Genomic DNA, 19,075 nt, shown 5'->3' with positions numbered 1-19,075 from the left:
AACGCGTGCAAGGGTGTGGAGGCCCGTTCAATGCTGTTTGCAGCTTTAATTCTTATCTAATCTCCATTTTAATTATATTTATGCTATTCAGAAAACATACAACAGTAAATCAAACATCATAAAATGCATAAAAATGAAACTAGATCCTTTTAAGCTTTGAAGAGTGTCATGTGATGGATAACACTGAGCAACTTTATGTTGACTACACAAAACATTGCTTATGTTTGCAACTGCAGACCCAAATAACTGAGTGACATGGAGAGAGAACATCAAATAAAGAGGTAATAGAAGTGAATCTAACTATTTTGGGTTACTATTAGATAGGGTAAATTTGGACATTGCAATATTGTGAGAAAAGATTATAAAATATGTGTATTCCAGAAATTGAGATGTGAGGATAACTGGTTAACTCTGTTCCAACAGTCATAATCAAGTCATGAAATTTCCTAAAGTACTGAAACTCTGACAGTGAGATATTAAGATTTGACAGAAAACAAGACAAGAGAGTCATTTAAAATGACAGTTATGGATATGACAGTAAGTCATATCATATCATATCATGTCAGTAAAAAGTACTCAACTTAAAATGCAAAACTGTAATACTATATGCAGACGCATAATTTGGAAAAGGGAGGTCAGAATTTGTGTACCACTTGACATATGTATGTACGTGAGCAAAGTGTATGTATGTACATGCTGGTCATCAATCAGCTTTTCTTCAGCCTCCATCCCATTTCAAGATGATGCCATGACACTGAGATATGTACTACAGAATGTGTATAAATACTGTGTTGGTGGTAACAGAACAGGAAAATCTGAGGTAATAATAGAGAACCAGCAATGCTAATACATAACATTTCTGATTCGATTGATCAGTCTCCTGGCTGTGAATAAGGGGCTACATCAAGCTCAGGTTGCAGGTAATGCGGTGTGCGTGTCAGGTTGTGTGAATGTGTGTCAGGGGAGGTGGGAAGTGGGGGTTGTTATTATACCCGAGTATGTGTCACTGTTTGCGATTCATGCCATGACATCATCTTCCATTATAACCAGACTGTCTGGGGAACCACAGAGCAGAGATCAGCACACACATTTAAAAAAAACCAACCCTACATTTAAAAGATACACAATGCTTACATACAACAAAGAGACAAGCTACATGTGCAATAAGATATACTAGAAAAGAAAAAGAAAACATGTGTACCGTTTGTAACAAGGAAAGAAAAACAACATACATGCACATTTTTTCCCCTGGCATTCAGCTATTCCTTCTCACATTCAGAGGACAATAGCTGGTCAGTGGGTGTGCCTTCAACAGCCTGAGACCTTGCTGTGACCTTAGTCTAACCTGACCCGGTGACCCCTGCCTGTCTGCAACAACCCATCCTCACTTTCTGAGGACAAAGAGCAGACTGATGTTCAAACACTTGACTCTATGATATGGTAATGGTTGAGAACTTGTATTTTTCTGCCAGATCCTTGGTCTGCGTTTGTCTCTTCACAGGAGGGTCAACTGGTGACTAGTAACAAGAGTTTGGAGATCCTCTCCATTTAAAAGTACTCATGTCTTGTTTAATGTAGGCCACGGATCTATAATCAAACTGTGCACGAGGTGGGAGGAGTGACATTACTGATGGACAGCAAGCATGGCAGACTGAGATGTGATTGTGAACTTTTTATTGTCCACTTACCTCAATGGTGGCGCTTGTATGGCAAAGGAAAAAACAGAGGTAGGCTCTCATTATTGCCTGTCTCCTGTGATATGACTGTCTGATTGCAGAGCATCTTCTGTGACGTGCATTTATTAATTGCATAATTTAATTGCCGCAGTCTTCCCAGCCATTCATGGGCGCAGTCTGTTAAAGTCTGCTGATATGCAGTCCAGATCAGCACCAACATGAAAATGAGCAGACGATGCCCCATGATGTACAGTAAAAATTGCGAGGGATTGTTGTCTACCCACCTTAACTGTATAAGCAATCACCGAAAGGCTTTGTTGCCACGTGACAAATTTTGGACCGTTCAAGTTTGGCCTTTGTGGACGCGAACTGGACCAGTTAAGAAATTGCTCCAATATATCATCCTCTCTTTAGTTCGAATCAGGAAATGGACCTTTTGGTGTGAACATAACCTGAGATGCTGCGTCATTGGCAATGAAAAATGCCACAATACAATTAAATAAAGAGTCCATGGAAATCAAAAAAAGACACTATAAATAAAAAAGCCAAAACGGAAGCGGTCTAAGTCTTAGCCTCCATGTTATTGGGCACCATTATTACCCACGGACAGGCTGATGAAAGGTCGCTTTTATAAAACTGTTCTTGATGTTCTGTTATGGGACTGTACTTTTCAATGTGTTATACTTGCATAGTCTGCCTTTAAGAGCCAGTTTTGATGTGAAACCAATTATGCTTACAGTCACATAACAACATTAATGCTGCAAACTCATCATCCCTCCAAGGCAAGTAAACCATGTCAAGCTAACACCGCTAATGCACCCTGCCAGTTCTCGTTAATGCCAGCTTTTGCAGGAGTAAAATACAAGCCCAAGATGAGTGCACAATAGACTTGTTTGGGCTTAGACTTACATCTATATTCAGCTATTGACTGGATGGATCACAATTATTTTCCAAAAGTGCATTGGGTTGGCCACTACATTCCTAAATAGGACATTTGGAACTTCATAGGAGTTGCCTATTCTATTCGATGTAAAATATTGAAGAACCATTTTTCTGCTAAATTTCATGAGACAACAGTTGTGCAATTGACCCATCTCTTGCTATCTTTTACAAAAGCTGCCATTAATGAGGATTGATGAGGACCAACTATATATATAGTCTTTGACTGCTTCCATCGTGGCTTTTTTTTTTTTTTTTAATTCGCAGCTTAAATTTCTTATCTGCATCAAGTCTTTTTCTCTGCCACTAACTCAACTTCTCTGTCCACCATGCTTGCTGCCTGTCAGTAACTTAACTCCAACCACCATAAAGTGCTCCATAGTGCTGCGTCATTTACCCATTTGCACACGACTCATACACTGATGGCAGAGGCTACCATACAAATCAAGTTCTGCTACTCATTGTCTGCTGACTTAAAAGGCTCTCAATGATAAAGCTCCATCCTATTTGAAAGAACTCATTTGTCCCTACTGTCCCACCAGAGCACTCCGCTCCCAGAATGCAGGTCTGTTAGTAACTCCCAGCATCTCTAAAAACAGACTGGGAGGTAGAGCCTTTAGTTACCGGGCTCCTCTACTGTGGAACCAGCTCTCTCCATGGGTCAGAGAGGCAGACACTCTAACTATGTTTAAGTCCAGGCTTAAGACTTTCCTTTATGACAGAGCCTTCAGTTAGGACTGGTTCAGGTAGCTCTGAACCATTGATAGCTATGCTGCTATAGGCTTAGACTGCTGGGGGACACATCAGGTTACATGGAGCCATCCCCTCCTCTCCTCCTCTCCTCTCCCCCTCTCTCCTCCTCTCCTCCCCGCACATTTTTGGAACTGTCATTACCATTATTTGTTGCACTTTGTAGTTTGGCCTTAGTGTCTCGCAGTCTCTCTGTGTTTCCACAGATCCACCAGAGCTCCAACCGCCGCCTGCATTGTCCGTCCCCCCCACCCCCCTTTTATCCCCTACTATTACACCGGCCTGCGTTCCCCTTCCATGAACCAGTCTACCATCCAGTCCCCCCATCAAGCTAGCTTGCTCTCCCTGCCTCCCCTTCCAGAAGCTTCCTTCTTCAACTGTTATTAACATTTCCATGTTTCCCACATTCTGTATTGTAAACTGTTTTCTTGTCTGTAAAAACATCGACAGCACGTCTGTCCGTCCTGGGTGAGGATCCCTCCTCTGTTGCTCACCCTGAGGTTTCTCAGATTTTTCCCTGTAAAAAGGATTTTCTATGGAGTTTTTCCTCAGTCGATGTGAGGGTCTAAGGGCAGAGGATGTTGTTATGATGCCATGTGAAGCCCTTTGAGACAAACTGTTTGTGAAAACAGGCTATACAAATAAAATTGCCTTGCCTTTTACTTTCTCTGTTCACATTTACTTTGAGTAAATCTGAAGAAATGTATACACATGCATCAAAACTCACATCATAAAAAAACGTAGGGCCACTCACCAAACAAGGCATTAACTTTCTGAGGTAAAGAAAAATGAGCGAAAATAGATTTTTGTCCCTGTTTATTCTTTGTCCCTGTAAATTATAACCCTTCTGATCATGAAAATGATGGGTCTTTATGTAGCTCAGAAAACTATTTAATGTATTACATATGAGTCCTTGTTTATCAAAAATAAAACAGGAGAACCACTTATTCTAACACACACACACACACACACACACACACAAAACAATTAAGATACCTGGGACAAACACACCAAATGCAATATTAAGTGTCTGACAAAATTTTGTGTTTTGTCACAGTGATAACACACTGTCGAGGTGTTTGCTTGATACACCTCAACAGAGGCCTTCATGAAAAAAATGTTTCCATAAAGAATCAGAGATTGTTTCTCTGTATAAATTTAAAAAAAAACAACAAAAAACGTATCTGGTCCAGCAATGGACATTTCATCGATAGCAATGAAATACAATTTTACTTTGTAATAAAGTGACAATGACATAACAACTACTCAGATTAAGAATAAACTCAGGACAAACAAAAACAAAGCAAGTTTGTAATCTGGTCAATGTTGGCTCTAAATTAAGGGAGCCACATGGTGACTAAGTCAACATGGCAATGGAATGAAACTGTCTCAATGGCAGTGATACAGCAGAGCTGGGGAATGTACACTTGAGCGTCAAAGGCTAAATGATATACTTGCATAGCACCAGGCACGTGCCAAAGGGACCCAGAATAGCTGGGATACGCAGATGCAGCAAAGACAAGACTCCTCTGTGATGAAATGTGAAAAACAACAACATCTGAACTATAAATGAATGGAAGGTTGGTTTTACCTGCAACAATGCATTTGCTTTGTTGCAGACAAAATAATAGGTAGGCTGCTCTCACAATGTTCAAGAACTGCAAGAATCCAGATCACCACCAAATTTTATGGGGGCAGGTCCCCAGGCAACTATGAACCATTTGATAAAATGTAAGTTATCTATTGGTGCAGAAGTTTTTGCGTTATCCTCCTGAGAGAAGGACAGACAGAAAAACAAACCAACAGAAGCAAGTGAATATATATTCTACTTGGTGGAGGTAGGAAAACTAACATTCACCAGTTCTGACTCATTAAATGAAAGGATTTGTTAGTTTTATGACTGTGAAGTAATTATTTACATGAAAAAGTCTAAAAGTACATTGCAGCTTATTTGCTATCTGTTCTCCCAGCAGAACTTTTGATCTAATATCAGTTAACTCCAGGTGCAGAGGAGTCTCAAAATACTGTTGAAGGTGATGTCTCTTCAACTGTCTGGGTGCATGATCACAACAGATCAAGAATACATCCCTGCACAGGCTCTAAGGAGTGTCTACACGTAAACAGATCCTCTTTACTCCAGCATCTAACAAAACAACCTGAACCACCCTCAAGGGTGGAGTCATCCATCAAAGCTCCCTCTGACCAGGAACCCCCCCCCAGCCAGTCAGAGTCTGTCAAAACCAAAACAAACCTCTCTCACATCTATCTGTGACAGACTTTCCCTCTGGCTGTAGTGTAAAGAGTTGGAACAATATAAGCACAGCACCTCAAAGCACCACCTGCTTGCTAAGTTTCACCTGATTCATTACGCAAACCCTGCTGAGCTACATTGAACAGACAGAAAGAGACTGTTTTATTTATACAATGATGTAGGCCAACATTAGATTGAATCCCAGCCTTCTAGAGTCCAGTTTCATTGTTTTCACATCAGTTTTATAATGCATAGCTGAATAAAAAGTGTGATCCCATTTCAGAGCATTTCAAATACTTTTAAACTACTATTTTAATGTTACTTGGTGAAATGTAAAAATGAAAAAAGAAGCAAGGATGTGTTGATTGTGTTTATCAATACCTGATGAATACCTGGTCTTCAATACACACTTTACTCAAAACAGCATCAATATTACTCCAGTACAAAAAAGAATATAAAGAACGGTAGTCCTTGTTCATTCAACAGCAAGTGAATGTGATTTGAATTTGAGGAGATGCATGGCATGCACAGGTGAACCTCAAACCTGTGTCTGAAAGGTAAACAGTGTTTTCTGTAGAGGTGCATTACAATATTGGCACACCATCGGTATCTGTTAGGCATGCCAGATAATAGAAGTACATCATCAGCATCTATTTCCAGTTGCATGTTAATATTGGCACATCATCTGTATCTGCTAGGGAGCCACAGCATTATTTGCTTTCTGCATGTCGCTGGGATCGGCTAAGGATGTACGCTAATACAGGCATGATTGATGGTTAATATATAATGACCTTTTGCATATGATTTGGAAACAAATGAAACATAACTTTTTTCAAATGAGTAATGTGTGTGTGCGTAGTCTGTACAAAAATGAGAATATCATAAAATTATCAAAAAAGTAAATGCCCTGTGTACAGCACCATCAACCTTGATTCTTGGTGCAGATGATGACAGGAAGTCTCAGATGACTTAAAAAAAATTCAGTCATTGCACACAAGAAGGTTGATTAAATTCCTCTTCAATTCATCTTAATAAAACAAAAAAAGTTTACAAACAGGCAGAAAAAATGGAGGCATCTGTGATGATTGCATCTTTTTTAACTTATATATACTTGTTTTTATACCAATATCAACATCGTACATATTGACTATGGGCCAAAATATGTTGCAAAATATCAGCAAAAAAATCATATCACGTGCATCCTTATTTTACAGTGTATTATTCACTGGTACCATATTTGCATCACGGACCCTCATCACATGTTTTTAAACCAAAGGGCAGGTTTCCCTACAGATTTGAGATGAGACAAATTAGACGTATTGTCTTTGAAAGCCTCTGTCAACAACAGAATTTGCACATCCATCCTGGGTTAAAGATTCTGAGTTGTAGCCCTGAATAATGCCAATCACATCAGTTTGTCACAGTGAATACAACCTTTAATGTCATCTCGTCCTATCAGACACTGGTGGGAAATTTTCACAACTGAAAATTAATTCTTCAGTTGTATGTTGGCCAGAGTGGTAATTTCTGAGGTCACCCTCTGAGCACCCTGAGATGAGGTGATAGGCTCTAAATATAAAATCTCTGATATTTTTATACAAACTACAGATTTCATTTTTTAGTTCAAAAAGCCAAGTAATTTATTCAAATTATAATGGAATCACTTTTTATTGTCATTTCTCAAGTACCTGTACATGAAAAATGAAATTGTGTACCCTGAAACAAACAAAGGTGCAGTGCAAACAGTAAAATAGTCACTAATAAAATATCTCGAACATAATAATTACATCAAATAGTAACAAATAGTAAAATAAAGAGAAAAATAAAAAATAGTTTAGTCGGGATGCCAATAGTTCTGTGTGTGTGTGACCTCCTAATGTGCAAATAGGATACAGTTATACCCTTTTCACACTGACAAATGCACGTCAACACGGGTTTTTGGACCCGCGTTTGCTCAGCATTAGGGAGCATTCAAGCTTCCAGAAGACCCGGGTCTGAACTCCTGCTATGAGGGTTGCGTGCCTGTGTTTTTTTCTCCTGTACGTCATCGCGCTAACAATGTCATCATTACACATAATCATGCGCCGGAACACAGAGGTAAACAAACAACATGGACGTCGTCCAGTCCAACGTTAGCGTTGTCGTTGCCTACATTGCAATGTTGTCTCTTTTGCAAAGCATATAAACTCGGCACAGATAGGAAAATGTCTGAGGGCTAATGCAGCGAAGGAGGATGGAGTTTTCGGCTTGTCTGGAAGGAAGCCGAAGAAGCTACATGTGAAGCCTTACAGGCGGCACAGTGACAAAATCAGGATGCGACAGGAAGGTCGCATGAAACCTGAGATGATGCGGGTTGCCTTTTTCACACTGCAGGCGAGCTGAGCCGAGCTGCTAAATACCCGGGTCGCTGGGCAAGTTGGTCGACGAGGGTGGAAATGCCGAGTCAACCCTTTCAGAGTGCCCAAAAACCCTTTGCTGACCCGCGTTTTTGGTGCAGTGTGAACGGGGCTTTATTTAGCCTGTGTGGGTAGTCGTGGCAGTGGTGGTAGGGGACACAGTGAGTTGACAAATCTCGCTGCTTAGGAAAAGAAACTGAAATGTGCATTGTATATGCGGACACTATGTCAACATAACAAGTGTAGTTATGATAATAAACACCCATGTAGCCAAGGGAAGAGGTGGCAGTTGAAAGTGTATCTTTATTAATTTATCTATTTATTTTAAATTTCTCCTAAATCATGATATCTAATTTGTGATAATGTCTTTTTAAGAGCTTCTCTCATTCAGAGTGGACATTTACGGCAAGTTTAGGGAAATACCCCTCAGGTATGACATTCATGAAAATGGGACGTGAAAACATGTCTCCAATCACAACCTTCACCTCACTGTCATCAGTATGGAGACATCCTGTTATCTTTTCACATCTCAATTTTTCAATGTATCTCTTGAGCCATCAATTACCTCATGATTGCCTGATTTTCAGCCAACAAGAACAGCAAAGAAGCCCATTTCAATGGGGAAGGAGCACACAAAGCTAATCCTCTCCAGCATTAACTTTTAGTGTGTAATGTAATGTGAAATGTAAAGTCACTCCTGCAAACAAAAATGAACACTGTAAACCTCAGATTTTAAATTCACATCAAACTACTACAGGTATATGAGTCTGAGAGAAAGTAGAGAGGAAAGAGGGTTAGAAAACAGAATAAACTTGTTGAGTATAGTGAGATGCCACGATGATGCAAAAAGGGGAAAGAAAGTCAAAAAGGAACTCATGAGGTTTAGACATGCTGACCAAGGACATTAAAATTTAAATAATTTCCTGTTCTGAAAGTTTCAAATAGGCATTTAAGAACGCTGTTGCATTCCTTTGGAAAAGTTTTGAAACTTAACATCTAAGCTGTTTAAAATGGCTGTAAACAAGTCTTCTGATAAACAAAATTATGAACAAATAAAGATGTGGGTCATAACATTGATATTGAAAATATTGCTTGAGAGTGCCTTTCAGCTACAAATCAGCAGCCACACAAAATCATCAGTGGTAATAACATTTTGAGTAACCATCAAAACCCTGCAAGTTATTGCTTATGAAAAATCAACGCTATGAAACAATACATAATATCAGACTGATTAACTTAAAAGACACTGTTGGGAATTAAGACATTTCACTGAACTTGGATTAAAGTTATTGAAAATACAAAGTGCAGACCCAACTACAAGCCAGAGAGGGGAGGAACACAGATTCCACAGTTAACAAGTGTTTGCTATCTACAACATATCCCATATAATTTTTAATTTCTGAAATGTAGAAAGGACAAGTGCCAAACTCAAATTCCTGCAATTGTTTGTTCACGTTGCAAACTCGACGTGATTACAGAAACAATATATAGGGTATCGATAAATCGAATTTGGGAACTTGAGAAAAACAAGTTTTAAGTTACTTTAGTTAAAGGCAGATAAAACCACGGCAACTTCTCACGCAGAATCCCACATCAATGAAACACAAATATCCTACAACATATTTCGAAATACCTTTATAAAACTTTAAGAATTAGTGGTGTAATGTCTGATGTGTTACCTTCCGTAAAGCTTGCACAAACAGGCCTCTCCATTTTTGACTGTTCTCGTCACTTGAAAAGTCGTATATCTGCTGGGGCTGCATAGCTGTAGCGGCTCCTGGCGTTGCCGTGATCCCGGCTGAACTGTCAGCATCGGCCCCGGATAGATGGCCCTTGTGGGTGGGTCAGTCCAGGCAGGCACGGTGGAATAGTCAAACTGGCTATAGCAATAATGAGGAGTATCACTAAACCAGGTAGCGAGTCCGGAGTTGAGACGGGCTCCACAAATAAATGTTAGCTACATTAGAAAATAAGCACATGCGGCTGGTAAAGTTAACAGGCTAGCTTTGAGGCTAATGACGCTTACCCGCTATTGCTGTAAACACGGGGAAGGAGCTAACTAAAAAGCTAATAGCCAATAACAATGCAGTTAAGTGCTAGAATTGCGGCTTGGCACTCACTGAAATGCTAATAACAGGCACATTAAGTTCAGTATATAGTCATGGCAGCCCAGCTGCATGCTAGCTAACAGCTATGAGCTGTTTGATTTTTTTTGCCACCAAAACACCTGTAACATTAGCAAGCTATCGTTAGCTAGCGAGCTAACCAGCGCTACGGGCTACTGCCGGCCTTTATATGCTCCCGAGTTTTATGTTGTGGCACACGATCCGTTCAGCTCCAAACAAGGCACACTTTCTCCTGCGCTGCTTACTTCACATCCAGACATCTTCTCCAGAGCGATTGAACACTAAATCCAAAACAAATCCCTCCCTAAAAAATGACTAGTCCGAGGCACATCCACAAGCAGAACAACTGAACCGGGCAGCAGGGGTGTTTTTGATTCTGTTCGAGAAGTCGAAGATGTTCGTACCAACTCCGCTGCCTGTCTACTGCCGCTCTGTGCGCAGCGCGTCCGGTGTCAGCTACGTACTCTGCGCATTCTTTCTTATTAGATAGACAAAATAATCAGGCTTGACCTCTAGGTTATACAAGAAAACATATGCCAAATCTCTCTCAAATATATATATGTGTGTGTATGTATATATTTATAAAATGTTGATATATATATCAACATTTTTAAGCTTTACATCTGTCTAAGAAGGCTGAGACGAGTAGATCTCATCAATTCCATTCATGCTTTATTTTGATGCTATTATACAAACATTGAAAGAATATTTTAAAAAATTGTTTCTCACAACAGTATCAAATCTCGACATATGTTTTCCACTGAACTCATACAGCATGTTGGTTGCTGTTTGTATCTGTGTCCTTGTGGACACTGTTTTATGCATCTGTTGAAATAGTTCTAAAATGCTTGACTACAAAAATGGATGAAAAACATTTAAAAAAATTATTTTCAGTCCCCCTGAACATTGGAAGTATGGCATTGCGCTAAATATTCTATTATTATAAAAGTACATTAGAGTATAATATGTAACAAAAACCATTATTATACATTTGCCATTCAAAAATATGTATTTAAGGCAAAAAATACAGTAATATTCATTCATTAAGCCATTAGATGAGCAACACTACTACTGCAAACTACTTTTAAAGGAGCAATCTAAATAATACATTTTGTAGGTTCAGAATGATATGAAAACCTTCCTCTGGTATCATCTGCACAAAAGTGATATGTACCGTTTTTGAAAAAAAATGAAAGTAGCTGTCAACCTGTTTTTCTTAACTGTGCGTCTTCTTGCTTTAACTGTGCTTATATAAGTTTCTGTCCAAGGAAACCATTAAACATGAGGGAAAAAAATCCCATACTGCCTAAAATTACATTTATGTTTGTATCAAATAGTGAAATGTGAGGGCAGGATACATAAATTTGTTTTAAAACCGTCCAATCAACATATGCAAACCTTTGACAAATTTGGAAAATATTTTTGAAGTATTCAAACAAAATACAAAAAAATATTCTCAAGACATTTTTAAATGGAAAAGAAATAATTTCCTGATAGAATTATACTCTACTTTCTTTAGAAAATTTTACTTCACTAATTAGATTCTCATTCAACATGGTAGGGTCTTACATTTTAATTTTATGGCAAATCCCTTCACACAAATGCTAATAAAGCAAGAGTTTTCGAGATCAAATTTACAGCATATACACTGCAGAATACTGTTGCTTACTTTGAAAAGTGGCAAAGTAATCAAACCTGGAACAGGTAAAACAAATAAAAAAAAACAGATAAAATACCTTGAAGATACAATTACATCAAAGGCATGTAAATCAAGACCTGATCTACAGGAAAAAAATGTCTCCATGGTAATGGGGAGGTAGTAACTTGGTGACCTCAAACTTCATTATTTGGTTTTATTTTCCGTTCTGCCAACATGTCTTTCTACAGTGAGAAACGGCTTTCCACCTCGTCTGCAATCATTTCTGCAATGGCAAGGGAGGAGGTGGCCGCTGGCGAGGGAGCATTACGCACATGGAGCACCCGACTGCCCACATCCCCCACTCCACCATCAAACACAAAGTCGTCCACGAGGCTTCCATCGCGATCCAGAGCCTGAGCTCGAACTCCTGCAGGACCCCTGGAGAGGAAATGATGCAGGGTAGGAGATGGTTTTATCTATCACTTGAATGTGTCTTTAAGTCTTGCATCATTGATCTACCTTAGCACATCATTCAGTGAGAGTTCAGGGATGTACTTCTGCAGGATTTTGACCTGTGCACCAATGAAAATACCCCGGTACATTTCTCCAAGTCCATATGTTATGTTTTTCAGCACCAACTTCTGAAGGCCCCTAAAAGATCAAAGACGATGTTTAGTAAGCAGCCTCTTGTGCTGTTTCCTGTTATTTTATTGAAACAATGCCATTAGAATTACATAAATAACAACAGCTCTACAGTCAAAGCCAAAAGCAAAATCACCATGTAAACCATGCTTCTTGTATTCTGATACATTTTTTGAGATGGCCATGCAGCTGCAGAAGGGCAATACCTAAATTTGTTCAGAGTCATAGCATTTTGCTTTTTGACTTATTGAGGTAATAATTAGATTCCCATATCTACCAAATGAATCTTGAGCTTGCAGTGTCTGGCTATGCACGCGACTAGGTATCTAGTTGAGTCATGACTCAAATGATGGCAGGTATATTGATCATGAAATCAGAATTTTCTTGTACTGAATTATTCATTCATTCAACTATGTTGTCACTTCTTTAAGATATTTGATGTTTTAAAAAAAGAAAAAAAAATTGATTTGGGGCCCCCTAGTGGCCAGGGGGCCCAAGCAGCTGCTTAGTTTGCTTCTGCCTTGGGCCGGCCCTGTCAAAACCTATTACCTAAATGAAAGCGCATCAGCAAAGTCTCGCAGATTGAAGTCATACACCCTGTAACCCTCCCGTTTGAAGGCCAGTACTGCATTGGGTCCAAGCCAAACACTTCCATCCATCCGTGGGGTGAAGTGAACCCCAAGGAAAGGAAAACGAGGGTCAGGAACCTATAAAATATTTTATAAGAGAAAAAAGACCAGTTGTTTATATACATACATTATTTGAGGAGTTGCTCATCAGTTACGGCATTCATTATTACTATAAAATCATCAAGAGCATGTAGCACTCTCCAGAATCTCCAGAGCCTAAACCATTTTGGAAATGTACAATCTAACTAACAATGTCATATAATTTCAGTTCTTAGCCACATCCACTTTTGTTTAAAGTAAAACTGAAATATTGCAAATTTGCCTATTTCTGAGTGAGTGAGGGAGTTGAAACTAATTTTTCCCAAGTCTGCCTTGATGAATTATAACTATTAAATGACTAAATGTTGTAAATAGTTTGATCAAAGGCTAAGCCTAAAATTAAGTCAGCCACCCAAAAGACGAGAAAGGAGGCATATGGCTCACCACAATAATATTACGGTCAATTTTCATTGATTACCGAAAACAAAAATGATTTTAACAGCTATGTTTTCCTATTTATTACAAACTAAGATAAGGCAAAAATGCTTTTAGTGAACTAAATATGTACGAAATAATAAAAGGATATGGATGACTACATATTATCAGAACTGACTGGGACATTTGACACATTAAGACTGATTTCATAAATAGCTGCAAAAATTAACTGCTGAACCACTGCTTTTATGGAGTGCAGAATAATACTCAATTCATTGTAGTTCTCTCTTCCTGCCACTTGGGGCCACCAAATGTGAACGCTTTATGGGCAAATATAAGCTTCTTGCAGGTGATGACAAACATCTGACAACTGGAAGAATTTCTGTGGACACTGAAAAAGCTGGACTCATGGTTCTTCAGCAGACTCACAGGGTAGATGTTTCCTTTGACAAGATAGTGTTTCTCTGGCTTCAGGACCAAGTAGTCTCCTCTGAAGGGCACAATTCGTGGCTCGCGGCTGCATCCAGATATCTGTGACAGGCGGTCCGAGTACAGTCCTCCACAGGTCAGGACGTAACGGCAATGCACCTCCTTGCCCTATTAAAATAATACCATAAAACAGTGGATCACAATGTAAATATGGGGAGATTGTGATGTGTTTTTCTTATGTATACATCTTACCTGTTTGTCTTTAATAGCAATTGGATATTTCATTCCTGAAAATGCATAAAGAAATAGTACATATTGAAGTGGACCTCAAATCCTTCTTCAGCAATTGTTGACATAAAGAACCTGCTCATTACCATCAGTGCTCCCAGCAGGGTTCTCCTTCACCACGGAAATGTCATTGACATCATATTCAGTTACCACTGTGCCACCCATTTCTTCAAAGTCTTTGCCATACTGGAGCGCCACCATCCTCCAGTCCACAATGCCAGTGAACGGCGAATCCAAGGCCATTATACCCTGGAAGCATGATTCACTCTAAGCCTTCACTGTCATATTTCCCAATAAAAACAGAATCTCTTACCCTGCAGTACGGTTCTCGCTCTCTGATTCCTTTAGCATCAACAATGCTGAGGCCACGCACATTGTTCTTCAGGCCACGGTCGTAAAGAGCTTTCAGTCTGGGAATCTCTTCCTGCTCCACAGCAACGATAAGCTGCCAATGCATAAATAAATCAGATAACTATAGATGGACTCAAGATGATGACCCACATGGCAGCTGTTATTCGTACCTGTACAGCCTGGTTACTTAACCTCAAAACCAGTTTTTGCAAATTAAATGTCACTTTAACTGTCAGGTATCGGACACTCGCTCAGTTTTAAAGTCTTCCAATTCTTTGATTAGATAGGTGATTTAAATTCAACTTCTGTCACTTTTACACTGCATTTTATTCAGACGTTTGTTTTCAAATAACAAAAATTAAAATGAAATTCATAAAACGTTCATTTGTCTTGGTGAAAGCTGTGTTGTATAATATCACATCATCTATGATATCCATCCATCTATTTTCTACACAACTTATCCGTTAAGGGTCATGGGGGGGCTGGAGCCTATCCCAGCTGACATCTTACATTCGGCAAGAGGTGAGGTACACCCTGGATGGGTTGCCAGTCCGTTGCAGGGCCATCAGGAGCAATTAAGGGGTTCAGTATTTTGCTCAATGATACTTCAACATGGTCAACGGGGGAAGTGACCAGCGACCCTTCGGTTGCAGACGACCACTCTACCTCCAACCCATGCCACCCCCTTCATCCATGATATACCAGTACAAATTATATTTTTATTTTTAATTATATTTTCATTAAATATTCATGAACAACTCAAGTCACGGCACAGGATCTTTCTGTGTGGAGTTTGCATGTTCTCCCTGTGCCTGCGTGGGTTCTCTCTGGTACTCCGGCTTCTTCCCACCATCCAAAGACATGCAATTGAGGACTAGGCTGACTGGATACTCCAAGTTGACCGTAGGTATGAATTTGAATGTGAATGGTTGTCTGTCTCTATGTCTTGGCCCTGTGATGGACTGGCGACCTGTCCAGGGTGAACCCTGTCTCTCGCCCATAGCAGCTGGAATAGGCTCTAGCCCCCCCGTGACCCTTAACAGGAATAAGTGGAAGAAAATGGATGGATGGATGGATTAACAACATTTTTTATTTGTTTATACCAGGGTAAGATTATAAATCCTGCGAGTATTGATTTTTGCAATTTAAATGGAATTTTTATACTGTATATAAAGCAATTCTTAATGTAATTTTTAGACAACTTAATGTGTTATTTAGTATCTGATTATGACCAGGATGAGGTGTTGTGTTTAAACGGCTCAGAAACATGTCTTGCTAGTGTCAGTTGATCCATATGATGAAATCAGTAAACACGCTCCACAACATCCAATTTTATGTCACGTTAGGTTCAGTGCATGCATGTGTGTCTATTTCATTGTAGAAAATAAAGAAAACAAGCAGCGTTGTTAGGGCCTGAGCCCTTGCGCAGCCTGCGGCTGCGTCCTTGACACCGGCCTGAATCCAACGGTGTCTTGGTCAAATCCCTGGGCCTTGTAGTTTAGGAGTTAGAAGCCTGAGTCTGATCAGAGAGTGAGCGCACAGCTGAGAGCTGGCCCTTTAAGAACCCCTCCCCACTGCTCTGTCTCTGATCTGTGCTAGAGTGGAGAGAGAGGAGGATCAACAGAATTGTAGTGTGGAAAAGTGAAATAAGTCGGCATACGTTGGTAAAAAGTGACACATACCATTTTTTGTAGGGATTTTTGTCAGGAATGCAGTGGTGTGTTTTTAAAAGCTGTGGGATGTATGGTGTAGACGTGAGAAGCATTTGTTTGACAGCATGTACCCTGAGAGGACACGGTCTCCCCATAGACTTCCATTGTAAGCGTGAAACGTGTCTCCCCCACTTTGAGGGCTTATAAAATCCAAACCGAGCGATTCATATAAAAACCTTTAAAGATTTTTGAAGAGCAGAGTTGTGTGATTAATGTGTGAAAGTTTGGAAGCAATACCATTAATGCCATAGGAGGAGATAGATTTTGTTTGGGGAGTAAAAAAAGTCCTGATTTTGACAGTTTTGTCCAATTTGTGGACATTCTGTTGTAGATAGGTGAGGGGTCAGAGTGTATGAATTGTTCGTCTTGATGAGACGAGCCTAAGAGTGTTGGTCCCATGTTTGTGGGACATTCGTGGGAGGAGTTGTAGCGCTCCAAATTATTAAAAAAAATTATCTTTTAGTTGTGTGGCTCCCTAGGTGGCGCTATAGACTTTTGTGGTGTTTTTCTTTTAGATTAGTGAATGTTTAGCCAGACCGGACAATTGTGCCGAATTTCAGCGAATTTCATGCATGTTCAGGGGGTGAAATTAGATTATGTTCATATTGCGCATGCTCATTGACAGGAAGAACAGTCCAGTACCAGGTTTTGAATGGGTGTGTATGTGAAAACCAGCTCCAGGTCATCTGGCTGATTGCCTCTTGGGTGATGGGGGGCTGGGACACTGTTTAGTGTGTGTTTTTAGTGCTGCTAATGTATTGCTCTGCCGAGCAAACATAATAGGGTCTTCGCCTGAAGTACCTTCAGGCTCAGGCCCTAAAAATCAATAGCTATACAACCTTATGTATCTTTTGTAATAATGAGACATGAAGTCAGACCTTTCCACACTTCTTGTATGGAAGTTCTTTCTTGTCGCAGTACTCGTAGGCTAAAGTGGCTCCTCGCACACACAGACGAGCCTTCAGGGACCCTGGTGTGTAGTAGATCCCGCTGTGAATGACACCACTGTTGTGTCCACTCTGATGTACCGCTGGTGAATAACAAAGTGGCAGACAATTTACAAACAAGACAAGATCCTTTCAAAACTCATGACAGCATTAGCATTTTAGTACAACACTTGCATATGAGACCCATGTTGTCTCCACAAACTTTCAAACCTTGACTCACAAAGTTCTTTTTCTTTTTCCAGCAGAATGAAGCTCAGCGTTGGGTGTCGCAGAATGAGCTCTCTGGCTGCGGCCAGGCCCACGATTCCAGCTCCCACCACAGCCACATCATATGTGCTGAAAAACACAAGCATGGCCCTGGCAGCTCACACATACCACAGTTTAACCAAGTAGTTTTACAGGTTGACAAGTGAAGAACATTCAGGTCGATGGTTCAATGTCCAACTGTACATGACTGTTAGAGCAACTCACAGTTGGTCTGATACCAGCACTCAAATAGATCGGGTATGAGCATCATTAGAGTATATCCAGATGTGTCACAAGGCCATACCAAATAAATGTTAATGATGAACCTTATTATGTAGTGGAAACAGCAATACAGCATATAAAATATCTAAAGAGGATCTTACACAATGAGACACTGGCAAAGAACTGTAAAAACACAGGCCTGAAAGAACACTTTAAACCACGTGATCTCATGAAAGTACAGGACATTGTGAACAGTCAACATACTGTTTTAATTTCTGAAAAGCACACAAAAGTGCCTGCTTGTCTGGCAAAAAAGAAGGAATCATTTAATCTGCTGGGGAGAAAAACTGTTTGCAAAGCACCCATCTGCACCTCACGAGGGGCCATCACTCAAGGGGCAACTTGAGAAAATGTGCTGAAAAGTATTCTTGAGAGAAGTTTTCATTTAAGAGCATTGAACTAAAGCAAGACTCACTCCTAAGAACTTGTGAAAAATGTATCTTTGTAAGATAGAGACAAGAATATGAGAAAATGACATGGAGCTTTATGTAATCATCAATAGACACACATATAGGTCTTTATGGTATGGCTTACTTAAAGTTAGGGCAAAAATGGGAGTGTTTTATAAGCCAGGCCCCCAGGCTCTGTAGAGCTAATATGAAACACATGCAGCGGACATGCGTTCCTGAGGGAACAGTTCACCCAGTATTTTAAACAGATAGTAAAATGGAAGAAAGATTGTAAAATTAAGTAAAACTTCAAAAGCTGTGGAACATTACTTAGCAGTAAATGCTAAGGATGATCGAGGACGACTGAGGAGTTACAATAGATTCGATAGAGTAGAGAAGATAAGGTTGCCAACCTGCATAAACATAAAGGGCTGGGTGCAGATCAGGTTATACACAACTTCACACAGCAGATATGTTGTGTAACTTGGTTGTTATCGCTGAAAGTCCTTGGCAATGACTAGAATCATTTCACGTTAAGTTATTCGCCATTCTTTACTTATCTGTACTCCGCTGCGTGTAATTAAAAACACACACACGAACGAGTTTTTGATGTTCCTTCATAATACTTCTACTGCATGTTATTCTTACCTGTGCAGCTGTCTGCTAGCAATGTCGTATACCAGTTTCGGCTGCGCGGCGCAGACAGCCTTAAAAGTCGCACCGCCAAGCATCCGAAGCATTCCCACTGCGGTCTACACACACGTCAGAGTAGCGTTGTCATTGTAAAACCAGCAGAAAGATTTGTGTGAGCTTTCTGCTTGGTGCGTTCCCTTCTTCAGCAGCCTGCTTTTACTTGTCGCTGCCCATCCTACCGTGAGTTCTCTCTGCCAATCGAAATTGGCCGCACCC

General features: G+C 40.0%; 2 protein-coding genes across 4 annotated transcripts in view; both read right to left on the bottom strand.

Moving 5' to 3' along the window:
• Nucleotides 1-10,630, bottom strand: part of sos2 (son of sevenless homolog 2 (Drosophila)) — a 101,719-nt gene extending 91,089 nt beyond the window's left edge. Inside the window, exons 1-2 of one of the 3 annotated variants that reach the window (XM_086182068.1) lie at nt 10,543-10,630; nt 9,692-9,892 (exon numbers count right to left, since the gene is read on the bottom strand). In XM_086182068.1, the coding sequence (XP_086038194.1) occupies nt 9,692-9,775 (84 nt within the window). In that variant the 5' untranslated portion in view covers nt 9,776-9,892; nt 10,543-10,630. Of the gene's footprint in view, nt 1-9,691 lie in introns of all 3 variants that reach the window. The other 2 variants (XM_086182067.1, XM_086182066.1) reach the window with 2 other exon arrangements.
• A 1,018-nt stretch (nt 10,631-11,648) lies between these two features.
• On the bottom strand, nt 11,649-19,057 carry l2hgdh (L-2-hydroxyglutarate dehydrogenase). Its single transcript, XM_086183597.1, has 10 exons — nt 18,815-19,057; nt 17,470-17,585; nt 17,181-17,332; nt 14,553-14,684; nt 14,326-14,488; nt 14,204-14,238; nt 13,952-14,119; nt 12,969-13,126; nt 12,297-12,428; nt 11,649-12,215 (listed from the first exon to the last, which is right to left on the bottom strand). Exons 1-10 carry the CDS (start codon nt 18,904-18,906, stop codon nt 12,020-12,022), a joined length of 1,344 nt encoding a protein of 447 aa, XP_086039723.1. The 5' UTR covers nt 18,907-19,057; the 3' UTR covers nt 11,649-12,019.
• Nucleotides 19,058-19,075: the final 18 nt, after the last annotated feature.

The sequence above is a fragment of the Aulostomus chinensis genome, chromosome 17 (genome assembly GCF_037954235.1).
Source record: "Aulostomus chinensis isolate RoL2024-O1b breed Wild chromosome 17, RoL_Achi_v1.0, whole genome shotgun sequence".
NCBI classification, from domain to species: Eukaryota; Metazoa; Chordata; class Actinopteri; order Syngnathiformes; family Aulostomidae; genus Aulostomus; species Aulostomus chinensis.
Note: the sequence above shows the minus strand (reverse complement) of the source record. Positions and strands in the feature narration are given on the sequence as shown.

Coding starts and splice junctions, on each gene's coding strand:
- l2hgdh (XM_086183597.1), bottom strand. CDS start 18,906: ATGCTTCGGATGCTTGGCGGTGCGACTTTTAAGGCTGTCTGCGCCGCG. Junction 14,685..17,180: donor CATACAAGAAGTGTGGAAAG/GTCTGACTTCAT, acceptor ATGCATTGGCAG/CTTATCGTTGCTGTGGAGCA. Junction 14,489..14,552: donor AGCGAGAACCGTACTGCAGG/GTAAGAGATTCT, acceptor TCATGCTTCCAG/GGTATAATGGCCTTGGATTC.